General features: G+C 38.7%; 2 protein-coding genes across 5 annotated transcripts in view; both read right to left on the bottom strand.

The window, feature by feature from the left end:
- Positions 1-58: 58 nt before the first annotated feature.
- On the bottom strand, positions 59-6,952 carry PDCL (phosducin like). Of its 3 annotated transcripts, none has more exons than XM_032200210.1 (6): positions 6,899-6,952; positions 6,570-6,696; positions 6,348-6,391; positions 5,692-5,866; positions 4,375-4,556; positions 59-3,771 (listed from the first exon to the last, which is right to left on the bottom strand). In XM_032200210.1, the coding sequence occupies exons 4-6, from the start codon at positions 5,858-5,860 to the stop codon at positions 3,220-3,222; spliced, it is 903 nt and encodes a 300-aa protein (XP_032056101.1). In that variant the 5' UTR covers positions 5,861-5,866; positions 6,348-6,391; positions 6,570-6,696; positions 6,899-6,952; the 3' UTR covers positions 59-3,219. The 3 variants fall into 3 exon arrangements, with proteins under 3 accessions (XP_032056101.1, XP_032056102.1, XP_032056103.1); XM_032200211.1 differs by having other exon boundaries at positions 6,622-6,696; XM_032200212.1 differs by lacking the exon at positions 6,570-6,696 and having other exon boundaries at positions 6,899-6,935.
- A 178-nt stretch (positions 6,953-7,130) lies between these two features.
- The window catches only part of RC3H2 (ring finger and CCCH-type domains 2), a 29,652-nt gene continuing 21,389 nt past the window's right edge, over positions 7,131-15,393 (bottom strand). Inside the window, exons 18-21 of one of the 2 annotated variants that reach the window (XM_032200045.1) lie at positions 14,882-15,016; positions 14,230-14,337; positions 13,056-13,204; positions 7,131-12,443 (exon numbers count right to left, since the gene is read on the bottom strand). In XM_032200045.1, the coding sequence (XP_032055936.1) occupies positions 12,245-12,443; positions 13,056-13,204; positions 14,230-14,337; positions 14,882-15,016 (591 nt within the window). In that variant the 3' untranslated portion in view covers positions 7,131-12,244. The remainder of the gene's footprint in view (positions 12,444-13,055; positions 13,205-14,229; positions 14,338-14,881; positions 15,017-15,393) is intronic. The other variant, XM_032200046.1, reaches the window with a different exon arrangement.

Below are 15,393 nucleotides of genomic sequence, written 5' to 3'. Positions count from 1 at the left end.
CAGGAGCTATGTTTTATGCTACGGAAGTTGCTGTGCCAGAAAAGATAGATGAAATATCTGACAAAATTAAAAAGCATCCTTTATTCAAAACCAAACCATTTAGTAGAGCACATCAACATAAATGGAGTTCTGATGGTGGCAGGATGCAATAGCTTTGGGGCAAGGAGAGGCACCTGCACCAAACCAAAAACCTGACGCTCCCAATGCCAAACTGGATGTTTCAGAACTATTTTATTGTATGTAGGGGTTGGTACAATTTCATTTTATTTTCAGTCCTCTAATGCATATATATACACAAATACACTCCAGTTTTTAGCCTGGTCAGGGCCTTACCTAAAATTAGATAAATAAATAGACTTCAGCATTTCAGCTATAACATTTACAGACAGGAGTTGTAGTTTTGAGTTCTATTGAACAGACAGGGGACAAACAAATAGCTAACATATCTTAAAAAGCACCGGCAGCACTACCCAGCCCTGCCCACAACGCTTCTCAGCAGCTCCAGCAGCCAACCTCTGACTGCTCAGATTTGTGTTGTCTGTGTTGACAATGAGAAGCAGCATCCTAACACATCTTCTCTCTATCCCTCTCTCCCTTATGCTTATTGTATTCTCCAAGATTAGTGATTAATTGAATTCAGACTTCTTTCCCACACGCCTTTTTTTTTTTCCTTTTGCTATTGGCACCATGAAACATCTGTCATGTAGCTGAGCACTGAAGATTAATAACTGAGTCCCCTTGCTGCAGGCCATCTGACACAGAGCAGCAGGAGAGGTTTTGATCCTATTACAGCTTTACTGACGTAGGGATTAAAAAACAAAAACAAACAAAAAACACTTTGTACAAATAAAACTTCAAAGCACTTCAAGCAGTCAGCTCTCACCCCTCCAAATCATTTTATTATGATGCTAATATGCACCCTGTCTGTGCTACAGACTTAACTGAACCTCCTCCTAAATATAAATTACAGCTGCTTTGACTTTTTTTCTTAAATGTGCTGATACCCACGCTCAACGATTTAATTTCATGTAACTTTCATGTGTTTGTTTTTTTCCACAATTCTAAAAAGAAAAGAATCCCTTATCACATTTTAAAATTTGGGTTTCTGCCAGTTCCCTTAAAACAGCTACAATTTGTGCCAATTCAGTAATTTTTAATTACAAACTACTTATCTTCCTGCTTATTGCACTTTTAGTAATATAGTTCAAATAGATACAATTGCCAACACTTATTCTTCTCTATTAAGATCTAGTCTTACTGTGAACCAAGAGCTTACACAGACATTTGCATTTCTTCCTGGTGTTCCGAAGTGCCTTCAACTTGCAAAAAAGCTAAACAACAACAACGAAAATTAAAAAAAAAAACATAATTAAATTTAATCATTAAACATGGCATTACACTGGGTCGTATATTCAGGTAACTATAGTCTACTTTCCTCACAATTAAAAAATAACGAGCAACATAAGGAATGCATGAGAAAGCAGAAGTGTTGTAACATCCAATTAAGTATGCAGAAGACACGTAATTCAGTAACAACTACGTACAGAGTGCACGCATTCAACATGCTCATTTGTACCAGGTACATTGTTTGAGTCACTCAGCCATAACCTGGCCAGGAAAACCTTTGCGTTGCTCTGCATCGCTGGAGGTTTTCATGCTTGCGCTCACTGTAAATTGCTAATGGTTTCTAATGCTACTCAGGTTATCTCACGGCTACCTAGCGCTAGACTTGCTGGAGTCAGGATGAACTGTAACGTACTAGAAACCCTGAAAATTACTTCCCCATATTACCTCTGATATACAAAGTTAGTAGAGCATAAACAAAACAAACACTTTAGTAAAAACGTAACCACTAACAAATGGTAATGACGAAGCGCAATATACAGCTCTTGTGTGCAGGAGCAATAATGATCATGAAAAGACAAACGGGCTCAGCCAGTGCTGCACGGCTTTCACCGTGCCCAGCAGTAGGAGCCCCCCTGTGTTCTGGGGGAGAGGAGAACTTTAAGATCAATGTCACTGGGCAGCTGAAAGAGCTGTGATAGCTCCTGAAGAGCTGCCATCAGATGAAGAACAGGACAGTGGCCATGGTTTTGATCAAGCCAAGCCCTCTGTGCAAGAACGAGTCCCTGTGCTCCAGACAAGGGAATCAGCTGTGCTACTGAACGCCTGCCTAGGGACCTGGTCTATCGGCTCAAGGATGATTTCCCACAGAGCCTTCCAGTCATCTTTCAGGTCCAGGGGTTATTAATATTCAAAATGCAGCTGAAGACTCATCTTAGCAGATAATCTGAAGACAGACAGAAATGACCATCAGCAGTGATTTAACAATTTTAGAGATGTACGAAATTCTGAGGCTATTCAAATTCTAATTCTGCATTTTGCCAACAAAGTTCTCCTTGATGCTATTCAGCATGTCCTTTGGAGCTCTTCATAAAAGGTCTCTTTCTCTTAAGAGGCAGAGCTTATTTTCTGCAGAAGTAACTACTATGAACTAATGGTAGGTATTTTAAAACCCAAGAATACATTAAGAGCTGTAACAGAAGGAAGATTTTCTCATTTAAGTCTCGGGTTAAGGTTAAAGAACCCTCTCCAGCTGAAAAGTAATTTTCAGTATCAAGTCAGGAGCTGTTGTTATTTGTAAGTGAGAAAAGAACAAAAATATGATACCAATTGTTAGAACAATGGTACTTCCAAGAAGGGGACTACAAATGGAAGATGGGACCTAGCATTGTTAATTCGCTGGCAGCAGTTCAACTGCAGGTTAATAAAAGATTTGAGCACTTCAAAACACGTTTGTCTTAGTAACTAGGTGCCCACTTTCTGATCCAATTGGTATTCGCATTGTTTAAGCAAATCTGTAAGGAGACTGACTATTAACAACTGATCCAAGAACAAAATGTTTACAAAATTTAAGTGAGAGATGACAACAGAATACACAATTTCCTAAATTTACTGAATTGTGTTAGAAATTCAGGTTTAGTATAATACATTTGAACTGCATAAAAGCAAGACAGTTTTAGTGTGCACTTTACTGAATTAATTTAAGAAAATGTTAGGAATTCCTTGTATTATTTTAAACAAAATTTTAACGAGCAAAAGTCGAAGTGCATGGAGGGGAAGAATAATATACCCACGCTAAGAAAGGAAGAAACCAGCCCCTAGCACAACAACATCCCGCTGTACAACTACACCTACTGGCCCGTCGGTGTAAGTGATTCAGTCTATTTCCAGATCACTGTCTTCACTGTAACACGCAGATGGGTTATGTATAGAAGTCAGGAGCACTAGGTCTTTTTCTGGAAGCAGACCACACTCCTGCAAAAAAGCCTCCAGGTCTACAGCAAAAAAATCTTCTCCAAGCTGGTCAGTGATTCGCACAAAGTTGCCAATGAGCTCACCCGCCTTATAGATCAGCAAAGCCGGCAGAGCATTATTAGTAAAGCGGGTGCTGGCACCAATGAGCGAACTCTTTACTCTGCAAAATTTAACGGTTGGATACTCAGCAGCCAGGCAGATCATACAGCCATTCAGGGATTCACTGCCAGGGATATCATCTTCGTAAATATGGATCATGATCAGTGTGCTTTTATGCTCTTTATCAACCGTGTCCAAAAATGCTTCTCCACTGGTAATCTCAAAAACCTTTTTAAATTGCTGCCCACTGTACAACTGCTGTCTCATCTCCTCCATCCGCTGCTTCCTGTATCGCTGTAAGAATTCCTCATCATCTTCATCGTTGTGAATCATGTTATATTCTTGTAATGTCATCTAAAAAATACACAGAAAGATATATGACAAAAAGAAAAGGTCTACATCACTATGTGGGTCACTTACATAATTGATTTAAATCAAGAGGATTAATGTGGGTCGCTCATCTTTAATAATACCAAAGTGCAACCCATGAAGGCTCAAGCACCCTCTGTATTACACTCCATTTTGATCTAATTAGGAACTATGTCCAGTGGGAGCAGTGATTTCAGCCTTGGGTATTCCTGTTTCCACAGGCTGTACTAATAACACAAGTGGCTGCTCCCACTTTAATTCAGGTTAATGGCAGCTCTGTGCTTTCACTAAGCTATGAGCACCGCTTTGGGTAAGGTGTCTGACCTCAGTCTATGCTGTCAAACAGCTTCCTTCTCTCATCAGCTTTTTCATTTAGTTTTTTCAGTAAACAACTTTTGCCAAAACAAATTCACTGTCTTGTCTGCAGAACTGAAACAAACAGAGTTTTATGCATTTTGTCTGTTCACCTCCTCTGCTAAACAGACCTGCTGACCAGATAATGATTCTTATCTGCTTCACATACACAAACGATGAAACAAAAAATGTCAAACATTTAAATGGCATTTTAATTCCTTCGGGCCATGTTACCTTTCCATTGATTTTTTCCTGGATCTCTTTCTGCTTCTGTTTCTCAGACTCTTCATCTAAGTGAGATCTACAAGTCATAGATAACTTCTTTATGAGTCGCTCCATTTCTCTGCGCTGCTCCTGTCTCTGTTCTGTCTCCAGTTGTTTAAATCTCCGCCAGTCATTAATGACTCCTTTCGGACCTGAAATTAAATGGCATTTACTACAAAATTACAAACATCATTTCGTAACGTGCAATACAATTACATCTCTCGTTTAAAAGTACAGTCATACTATACAAGGCAGCAGTAAAATAGTGGGCCTGTCATAAACTTTTTATACACTGTGCAAAATGCTGTAATTAAATGAAATAAAAGTAGCTTGCCATTTACATGTCCTTGTGTGCGTATCTGGGTGCTGGGTTATCTTTTTTTTTCTTTTTTTTTTGGTACATCTGGGAAGACTAAAGCTTATCTAACTAGGCTACTCTCATAATTGTCCCAAAGGTTATTTCAAAGATTAATATCTGGGCTCTTGAAATAGAATCACCAGCCCTCAAGAATTCCACTACTGTGTGACTTTTCATAAGAACAAAAAGAATGCGATGGGAAACTATAATCAAGTTTGTCAATATTCCTGTACAGAAGTACATTCTGTGACATACAATAGCGTTAGTTCTCACAGACCTCACCTTGCAATGTGCTACCATGCTGCTGGGGCCCTGTGGAAAGAAGTACTTTTTCAGGTCCTCTCTAAATATGCCAGTTTAGTACCATAATGCTTCCATTCTTCCTTCTCAGGTGATGCATGGGAACACACGCAAGGAAGTTTTTTTATGGTTCTTAAAAAACACACTGTGAAATACAGAGGGCCAGTATTTCACAAGAATGTAAAAAATACCCTCTGGATCCTACCAATTGTCTGCAAAGACCAGTACCGTGCCTCTGACAGTGCCCGTACAGAATGCTGCTTTAGGAGAGCCTGGCCACTTTCTGTTCCTCGCATACTTGTTCAGCACCTACATCTGTCACATCAGGACTGCTAGTGGTTAACAACTGGCGGTTTACAGGAAAGAAATTTATGGATTATCAGCCAAATTGCATAAATCTCTTTAGTCTGCAGAGACTAACTGCCCTAGATATAAAGCCAAAGCCTCTCAAAGCGTAAGGCAAACGCTAAAATAAAGAACCAGCTATTAACTAAGGTTAGACTATAGCCAGGAAATGATCAATCTCTGACTCGAGTATACATAAAAATAGGACTTTCATTACCAAAAAAAACACACAAAACTTCCAGTAAGCAAAGTATTACAAAACAGTTAGCTTGATATAACAATACCTGTGTTGACTGCACTTCCATCACTGCTGAGCTCTATTTCCCCAACAGTTTCAGGAATGGAGCTCTCCCCTTCTTTATCTTCTTTCTCACTGTCTTCATCCTCACCCTCACTACTGCTGTAATAATACTGGAGCTTCTCGCCAAGTAGTTTATCGTCCAAAGCAGTCATTATGTTCTAAAAAATAAATTAACAAAACAGACATTTCTCTTACTCAAACATGCAGCACAAGAAACCCCTCGAAACGTGTAACAATTGTACTCTACTTTTTCATGTTTTTTTTAGCCACGTAAGAAGGTAATGGCCCACTATCTACAGAGCAGTCAGTCACGGGTTAATTCTTGGTCACAATTTCATATGTATTTAAGTTAAAAACCTTTACGAACAAAGCTTTGAGGCTCACTACTAAAAAAAGTTGTTATAGAACCCGTTTCTGCACTACAGTGTACTTTAGTATATATCTAAATATTTTTACCTGTGGAGAATGAATTTTCTAACCGTGACTTGGGCATCTTGAAAGCCCCAATAGGACAGCTCCGTTAGGTTGATTTCCCAATTATTTACATTTTAATTTCCAATATTATTTTAATTATTTTAACAATGATTCCTCTAAGCTAAGAAACGCTCAATGTAATTAATCAAATTCAAACGTTCTGACCTTTATTCCTTTCCAGTCTCTCAGAAACAAGCTTCCAACAAAACCTGGAGGAAGAGATTTCAGGTTGTATTAATTCAAGCTGTTGAAGACAAACCCATGAGAACTTTTGCAGGCAGTCCGTGCATTTACACAAGGAAATGTATGGAAGGAAAGACGTTTAGAGAAAACACAACCGCTTTTTCTGTTAAAAATAGAGGCGTTATTGGAACAGGAAGCACATACGTGTTAAATACGGGGACAAACCAGGCAGACGCTCGGTGCTGACGGCTCCGACCTGGGATTTGCGCTGCGGATCAGGGCACCACCGGCGAGGTCTCCGCGGCTGCCATGGTCCCAGCGGTGCCGGCTCCTGTTGGCAGGGACGGGGCCGCTGAGGCAACGGCCGCCACCTCCACAGCCTCCTGCCCCCCTCCGCAGCGCTGCTCCGTGCCTGCTGCGGGTTTACCGCCGGGATTACCGGGATTACCGCCCGGATTACCGGGAGGCGGCCGCTGCCCCCCTCCCGTCCCCACCCGGTCCCGGCCCCAGCCCCGGCCCCGCCGCCCCCTCACCGCCAGCCGAGGCCGCTCCGGTACGCGCGGGGCAGGCCGGGAAGGAGGCGGAGCAGGGGAGGCCGCACCCCACTCCCCCGGCCCAATGGACCCGCCCGGGCGCCACCACCCCGCGGGCAGGGACTGGGCCCGCCCGGGCGCTACCACCGCGCGGCGAGGGGGGAGCCGGGCCCGCACCACCTCCTCTCATCCCTCCCTCCCGGCCCTTCCCCGGGTTGAGGCACGGAGGCGGTGAAGGTGGACAAATAATTTTTATTTGTGCATGCAAATACATGTCAATACTGCAAACTTCTTCCATCGATTCTCTCAAACACTGAAAACCATGATGCTCTACTCTGTGACCAGCCAAAGCTAAAACCTCTTCACTTCAGTGCTACAGCAAACACGCACAGAGCGCCCCGCCGGGCCCTGCCCTACTTCTAACACAAAGGGAAACAGTACAAGTCGGGAATAAAACCGAAATAAACGGAATAGAATTTACTCCCCCATATAACCCCATTTCATTTTACAGATTTTAAATTATAGTTTTAAATAGAAGCTGAGAATGCGCCATAAAAATGAGCATTAAATCCATCGTAGCGATGGTGCCTGCTTTATACATGATGGGTGTACACCATCTTTTATTTCATTTACATTTCAATCGAACAATAGATTTGCAAAGAAAATGTCTAATACAGACGTAAAAATATTCACACTAGAGCTTCACAATCGGTTGTACAATTGACAAACAGGCCTCTTTTCCCAAACTTTCCAGCTAAGCAAATTTATAAAATGTAATCAATGCAACAAGAAAAAAAATTTCCTTAAAACTTCCAGGGAAAAGAATACGCAGTAAACAGTATAAATGCGGACAGCAGATGCTGCAAGCTAACCACAATACTTCTGAGTGGCTGTACAGTGGGTATGTGCAGTACAAATAAAAGCCACGTGTGTTGTATCACAACTACCGTATAATGTACTTGTTTGCCCAGCTAAGAAAATGCATGCATTTCCATGCCTTGGATTAACTGAGATCTACTCTGGATAAATTGATGGGCTATGTGCAAATGACCCTGGCTTTTGGCAGTAGTGAATGCAGGCTCTGTTTTATTTCAGCTTTTACAGCAACCTCTTGACTGATTAAAAGCTTCCACAAACCTACTCCTCAAGTAACGGGGTGTAGCGCTACGGTTCGATACAGGGAATTTGGAATATTCACATTTGTTTTTATCCCATCACTGCTAGTTCTTTTCCCTTGTTGTGCTCCCTTGCAAGCAAAGAGATACAGTGACGACTACTGCCAATTTTAGCTGTTCATTTATACTGGAGAATTGGGTCATTTAAAAAGCACATTTGTGTTCTGCTTGCAGAAGAGGTCCCTCAATTAGAGGGAATTTCCTAACAAAAGGGATTAAGCTACAACATAAATAATGGACTTTTACATACTATATGTCGATCATTTCTCATTTTGTTACACTCTCAAATTCAGCATCTTCCTTTAATAAGTCTAATAATAATGAAAAATCTGTTCACAAATATGATCAAGGAGCTGCTGGCATACAGTGTTTATGTACAGCAACAGGTACAACTTGACAACTTGTGCTTTAAGAAAGCAAACAGAAAACATGTTTGGAACTATTCTGAGTTTAGATAGTTATTTTTAAGTGTTCTTTCCTCAGCTGTTTATGACCGCTGTGTATTATTTTGTACCTCATCCAGCCTAGTACACTATTATACAAGAACAGCATTCAGCTCTTGAGTACAGGATAAATTAAAATCTCAATCATGTTATCAAAGCACTAAAACCTCCCAAATTAGACTTATACAATGAGCAATGAAGAGCTTATTTAACATAATCAGCTGTATACAATCTTTCTTCTTTGAAATCAAGTGTCAAACTTTAGCGTCCCTGTACTAGACTACCAAGAACCAACGCCAGTTTGCTTTGCAAAGAGTCTAACCTTTCCTTTGAAGGGTCTAGTATACATTCTACAATGCAAAATCTGCATAAACACTAAGATTCATTTCTTGTCACCTGTTTACAGGAACAAAATATCAGTAGCAGGGCGATCACTCTGCTATAATTACACGTTAAGAATGTACAGATAACTACTTTTCACACAAGCATTCTCCCAGCACAAGCATTAGTCTCTATTAAGACCTATGTGGGAAATGAGGCAAAACAAGGAATGAATCCAGGTAGTGAGGCAACACAATTAACTTAGATACTAATAACTCCTGTATCTCTTGCATGTGAAATCCCTGCTGTACCCCTAGTAGGGGTGGGGAAAAACAAACAAAAACAAAAATAATAAAAAATGCTTGTCCAAGCAAAGCAAAAGAGCCAATCTCTTTTCCCCAATCTGCTATGGGCCTTTTTTTTTTTTTTTTTTTTTTCTTCTGACAGCAAAGGCCAAAACCTAAATGGGAATCACTGCTATTAATGCACGAAGATTAGTCACTATATCTCAGTGTCAGAAAATAAGCCCTTCCGTAGCCCAAAGGCACCTGATTTGCAACTAGACAAATGAATACATACTTGTTTATATAGGGTCAAGGGATGAAACTCCACCAAAGAAGAAAGCCAGAACTAGGTTCCCACCTGTAGCTTCTACTTGTCAGGGCACTGGAGGGCATAGTTTCATGGCAAAAATCACATAGTCAGTGTTAAAACTGCAAGACAAAAGCTGACATGCTATTTAAACCCCCAAGTAACTTTTTGCCTTTCATTCTCTATATTAAAAATTTGAGAAAATAACTAGCCTCAGTTAAGAACCAACTTTCCATATGAAGTGTATGGTCATCCTAGAGAAATACTATTATCATGGGACCTCCTGCTGCAGACAAGAGTATATAGATACATTTGTTCTTAAATATGCCAATATGGTTGGCAGGAATATGTTAGGCTTATGTAACTTCACTGGACAAACAGGCAAATGTGTGTAAGCAGCTTATCCCAATCCCCCTCCAGCAGAGCACAACCAAGTTTTTAAAATTGCAATTTTAAAATTAAAAAGTTAAGGTAAATACACAATCAATTTATGTAGTATATATTCACCCTCAGATCATGCTGAAGATGTTCTGTGGAGTTCTGGTGCACAGAGGGCTCTTTCCCTGAGGGCAAATAAGGACTTCTCAAACCTTTATATTTTCTCTATTTTTGTAACAAAATAGCAATTTAAAATTTAAAAATCTTTTAAAAAAATTACATCACCTTCAACATGGAAGATCTCACTGTTTAAATATCCATGAAAGAGACATACTTGTTTGCATATCTGTTTTGGAATTACATTGTACAGCAAATAATAGTATCTCAGAAGCATTTCAAAAGTAATATAAATTCATATTTACAGAATGGTCTTGGTATAAAATATACAACAATCATATTTATGTCTAACATTCTAAGTTAAATTTAACATCAATAGGAAATAAGTTAAGGTGACAAAGGTGGTCTGGTTCTTGTATCCATTCACTTTGAGTTGCAAGTGAAACAAAGCATCAATCTAATCCTAGCTATGAGGTGGCACTGGCTATAGGAAGGTACAGCAACAGCCAGAGAACACTAGAAGACTACTTGACTGTTTTTCTACATACATTCCTTAACATTTGAGTATTAAATAGATGTGTAAGATCTTCCATACTGACACCAGAATATCAAAACTAACCCTTGGATTTTCAGGTATATTTACAACATAATTATTTCATGGACAGGTTCGTTAGGAGAGATATCAAACACCAATATTTACTTAGTCTAATCAGTAACCCTCAGGGAAACGCCAACCCCCACCCCCCAGAAACGTGCACAAAACAGTTATCAAAATCTTACCCGACCACATAGCTGTGATTTTGTAAAATAACAACTCAGACGACCAGTAACATGATCCTCTTTAAGCATTTTGCTAGCAGGAAAAGCCCTTACATGCAGTACACCTGGTGAAAGATCAGCTTGGCTTAAAATATTCCAGTACAATTTTCAGAGTAAACAACTTCACAGAAGTTAATAAAACATAAAAAAAAGTAAAACTTGTCACAAAGAAAAGTAAGAGGACAAACAAGATAGTAATTATCAGGAGGGAGAGTCCTGCTTTCTTTTCCGAAAAAAAGTCAATTTTTAAGCTTCTTAAAAAAAATATGCCCAGGGCTCTAGATTGTGTGTATTTATGAAAAACTCTTTTCAGTTGACATGTCTAACATGATTCTCAGTCACATCTTAACAGGGCATAAATTCATACACTTTTCCGTACTCTGAAGGTCAGATAATGCTATATTATTGTATTTTCAAGGTCTTTGAAAATAAGTTGCCACTGAACAAGCAAAAATTAAACCTGAATACAAAATAATGATTAACAACATTAAACAAAAGGTAATAACTGCCTTAAATTCCCAATATTTAGTTTAAATTAAAAACAAAACAGTACAAAAACAGCAATACCATCTTGTTAGTCAGTGCAAACACTACATACAGGGTTTTCAAAGGAAAGCCAAGAGCACCTGATACTTTTTGCCAAGTCATCTGGATTCTATAATCTGCAAGTTGAGAACTATTAATAAAAAAAAAATGCTGTTACATTAGTGCATAACCTCTCAAAATGGTTGACAATTGTTTCATGTATAACTTGGGGAGATCAATACCTAGTACATTAGCTGGAGGACTTAGGCACTTGGTTTACTTCTGGTGACTTTACTTGGACAAGTAGCCTGTGTATGTGTATCTACAGTACTAAAGCAGAAACTGGGTGGGGGGATGGAAACAAAAAGCTGCAGCAAAGCACTGCACCACAGACCTGCAAATAACGCAGCAGTGCAAAGCTAATGGTGTGTTAACCCTGTAAAAAGTCTCAAGTCCAAATCCCCACCTCTCAGTCTTCAAACAGGAAACAATACTCCATGCAAAGTTCCACAACTAAGGAAAAAGCAGCTGCAACGAGACACAAGTTCTTCTCTCATGAAACAAAATAGAGACAAATAAGTTAGTCTTCCTTTCACTAGATGTATCATTGTAGGATCCTGCTAGTTTAAATAACTGAGTTGTTAGTTTTCTACAGAAGCCATTTTAAACAAGAATGGCTCAGATACCGCACCGGATTGCTACAAACTCATAAAAAGCTGCTTTAAGCTTAAGTAAAACAATGTCCAAATTCCATTCATTTGTGGAAAGTGAACGCCTTACCCTAGTAAAGTAAGTTTTTTTTCTTCAGAATGCTAATGCGAGAGGGGCTTGAAGTATCAAAGAGTCCACAGGAAATGCATGACCCCAATATTATTTTTTTTAAAAAAAATATACATTATATAATATATATTATATATATAAAAAGCTAGTGTAAATGCTTCCATGGTGTGGTCACAAGCTGGAAAGATGAATGCCTTTCAGCTGTTAACCATCCTGCCATTTGCAACAGGCTTTAAAAAGTCATTTTTATCCTCAGACATAATGTGAGCAGTTTTCAAAATGAGGCTGCCAACACTGACTGATGTGCTGATGGGCAGGCAGCTTGCATTGCTAACAGATGTTGTGATCGGCTGACTGAAGCAAGAAGTTACGGGCAGGATTGTTTTCTGCTCCTCCCTGAGGAGAAAAATAAGTTACAAATATTAAACAAGTACATGCACAAGTATCCGGAACTGAATTTCTGTGCATTAAATAAATACTGACAAACTCAATTTTAGCAACAGGAATAACATCTTACTAGGGAAGGGTATGCTCAAGATGTTAAATGCAGTCTGCCTCATTTTCAAGGGCTGCATTATACATTAAAAACTAAAGAACATGTAAACCTAAAATAGTGTATTTTAAAAACTACCTCTCTATGGAGATTTGTGCAAACAGTCTGAAACTTAACCTTTTGAAATTTTTCGAAATTTCTGGCAACTATAAAAATACTTCTGCATTTTTTGCTTACTGAACATGTGAAAGGTATTTTTAACAGCTGTGACACGTTTCAGCATATATGATAACAACAATGTGTACAAACAATGGTACCATCCTGTGACTTTCACATTTGTGACCTAACTTGATTTCTTAACAGGTTCTTCTCACTTCACCATGTATACACAATGCAGATGTCTACCCCAAGTCTGAGAAGGTATGTAGTTCATCCTTAAACAACCACACTTCAACTACTTTGATGCTGCTGTTTGTCTAAGACTGGCAGACACTGCTGTTTTGTCTAACACTCACAGAATCACAAGGTCTTCACCTAAACTTTGTCTCTTCTGTTCCATAGATTCTTTCTGGTGCTGCTTTAGTGGATGCCCGTTCTCTACAGTTGTTCCATTGAGCAGCTGATCATCTTGAGAACTAATACCTAGCTGTATATCCAGAATCTCCTACAGGAGAAAAGGAGAAATGTCCATCAACACTGTTGCTAACAACTTCAAATTCTCCTATTATGTTCCACTACATAAAGCTGCTGGAAACTGTCTCCATGTGACTTTTGATTTTTATTTCAGACTATTGGTACGTCTATCACATTTTAATATAGAAGTGCTCATGTTTCATTTTTGCCTATCACTTCAGGTATCTCTAACGTAGCTTTTTTTTTTTTTTTTTTTTAAATAGAAGTAATGTGATATAAACTGTGAATTGACTGAAATTGAAACAGAACTTATTCAAGAAGCTCCTTAGCTGCAGGTGTGACCTCCTCATCAGGCATTTCAGGAGTACTTTGACCATCTCCATCATTTTCCAGCTATAAAGCTGACATAAGAGGCAGATTACAGAAGAGATCATAAGATCATATCTAGATTACACGCTGATCAACTGTTTGAAATTACAGCTAATCCCAGAAGTTTAGGCACCATATTCTGTTTATTAGAATTCACAAGGGACACACAATTATTTGTCCTTACACAATTATTTGTATAAGAAGGAAGGAAAATAGCTTCCAAATTCTTCAGTCCTTTTCAAACAAAGGATATCAAAAAGGAAAAAAAAAGATTAAAAAATAAAATGTGATCTTAAAAAATTTAAGATCACATTTAAATGTGATTTTCAATGTAAAACATTCTTAAATTATAGCTTCAATGCTGAAGAGGAAGGGGAAAGGAATAGATTTCCCACATGACTAATGCTATTAAAAAGTAAAGAGTAAAAAACTGAAAGCTACCACAGCAACAGTCAGCTGGCTTTTAACTTAGCTATTATTAACAGCCACATATTAACAGTATCTGAATAAGAAGTATGAGATCCCTAGTGTTAAAGTAAGACAAATGCTTGATATCAGTACAAAGAGTAAGACAAAAGGCTTTGCTATCAACATAATCTACTACTGCACAAAGAAAAGTGTTAAATTGTTTTTGACTAATTAATGAAAGGATCCAGAGACCTTTTTAGACACAGATTGTTAACTTACTTCTATTTGTTCACCCTGCCCATCAGGTTCATCTGTATCTAGGGCTGACAGCTCCAATTCAATGTCTCGATCTGGCTTTGCATCTGCACAGTCTTCAGTATAATCAGTCTAGAAAAGAATAAAATACTTTCTGTAAATATCAAGTTGGCTTTTCACCTGCTTCACACAACACTTAAATACTAAAGTGAAAACAGAAGGTGCATTTCTAGGACACAACAATTCTATGATACAAAAGAGCTAGTTAATCACAAAACTTTGGGTATAGGCAAAACAGGACACACAGCATAATCTGTTCACAAAGCAGTGATACAGACAACAAATACTGATTTGAAATTTCTGTAGCCAATTAACAGAAGTTTTAGATTTTTAACATGCACAAGTAGAGCAAAGAGAAAGTATCACATGAAGATCAATGGTCACATTCTTCCCATTTTGCAAATGGAAGACTGGAGCAACAGCACAGCAGGTGTACCTACTTGATCTTGGGAAACAACTGGGTGTAATAACAATAGCAACTTAACTTGCACAGAACAAATTATAAATGTTTGGGAACATTAGATTTGAGAGGGTGTTTGTGTGTGCATATGTACATATATACACACAAAAAAAAACCAACAAAGATTTGTTTAATCCCAATTACCCCTTGCTTTACCTCACCATTCCTCAAATCAATTTCCTTGCTTAAAAGATTTAAGGTAAGGCGACTGCCTTCATCTAGAGAATTCCACTTCTGCTGCATGGCTAGTGCATTCGCCTCTCTCTGAAGTAATAACGAGTTACTTTTGGCCTATGGAAAGAAACATACCAGTTACCTACCAGTATACTTGGAACACATTGTCAAACAGCAATATAAAAACAGCTTACAAATGAACAGCTCTCACTCCAGATGGGTAATTATGTATTCCTTTGATGTCCAACATCTATTTTGCTCTTTATCTACTGACATTTACCAAGTCCACTACTTTATCCCAAAAATGGTCTTATTGATGTCAACGGAACAGGTCATACTAGCTGTCCTTATGCACCTGCACCCCAGGAAGCACCGTGGTACTCATGCCTAGGTAACTTACTTATCATCTTGTTAATCGCACTATTTTCTGTAGGTTATATCAAGAATGTTTATTTGATCTTTTTTTTTTTAAGCACATGGTATATCTGATCTTA

The sequence above is a fragment of the Aythya fuligula genome, chromosome 19 (genome assembly GCF_009819795.1).
Source record: "Aythya fuligula isolate bAytFul2 chromosome 19, bAytFul2.pri, whole genome shotgun sequence".
Lineage (NCBI taxonomy): Eukaryota > Metazoa > Chordata > Aves > Anseriformes > Anatidae > Aythya > Aythya fuligula.
This window is presented reverse-complemented; position numbering and strand designations above follow the sequence as displayed.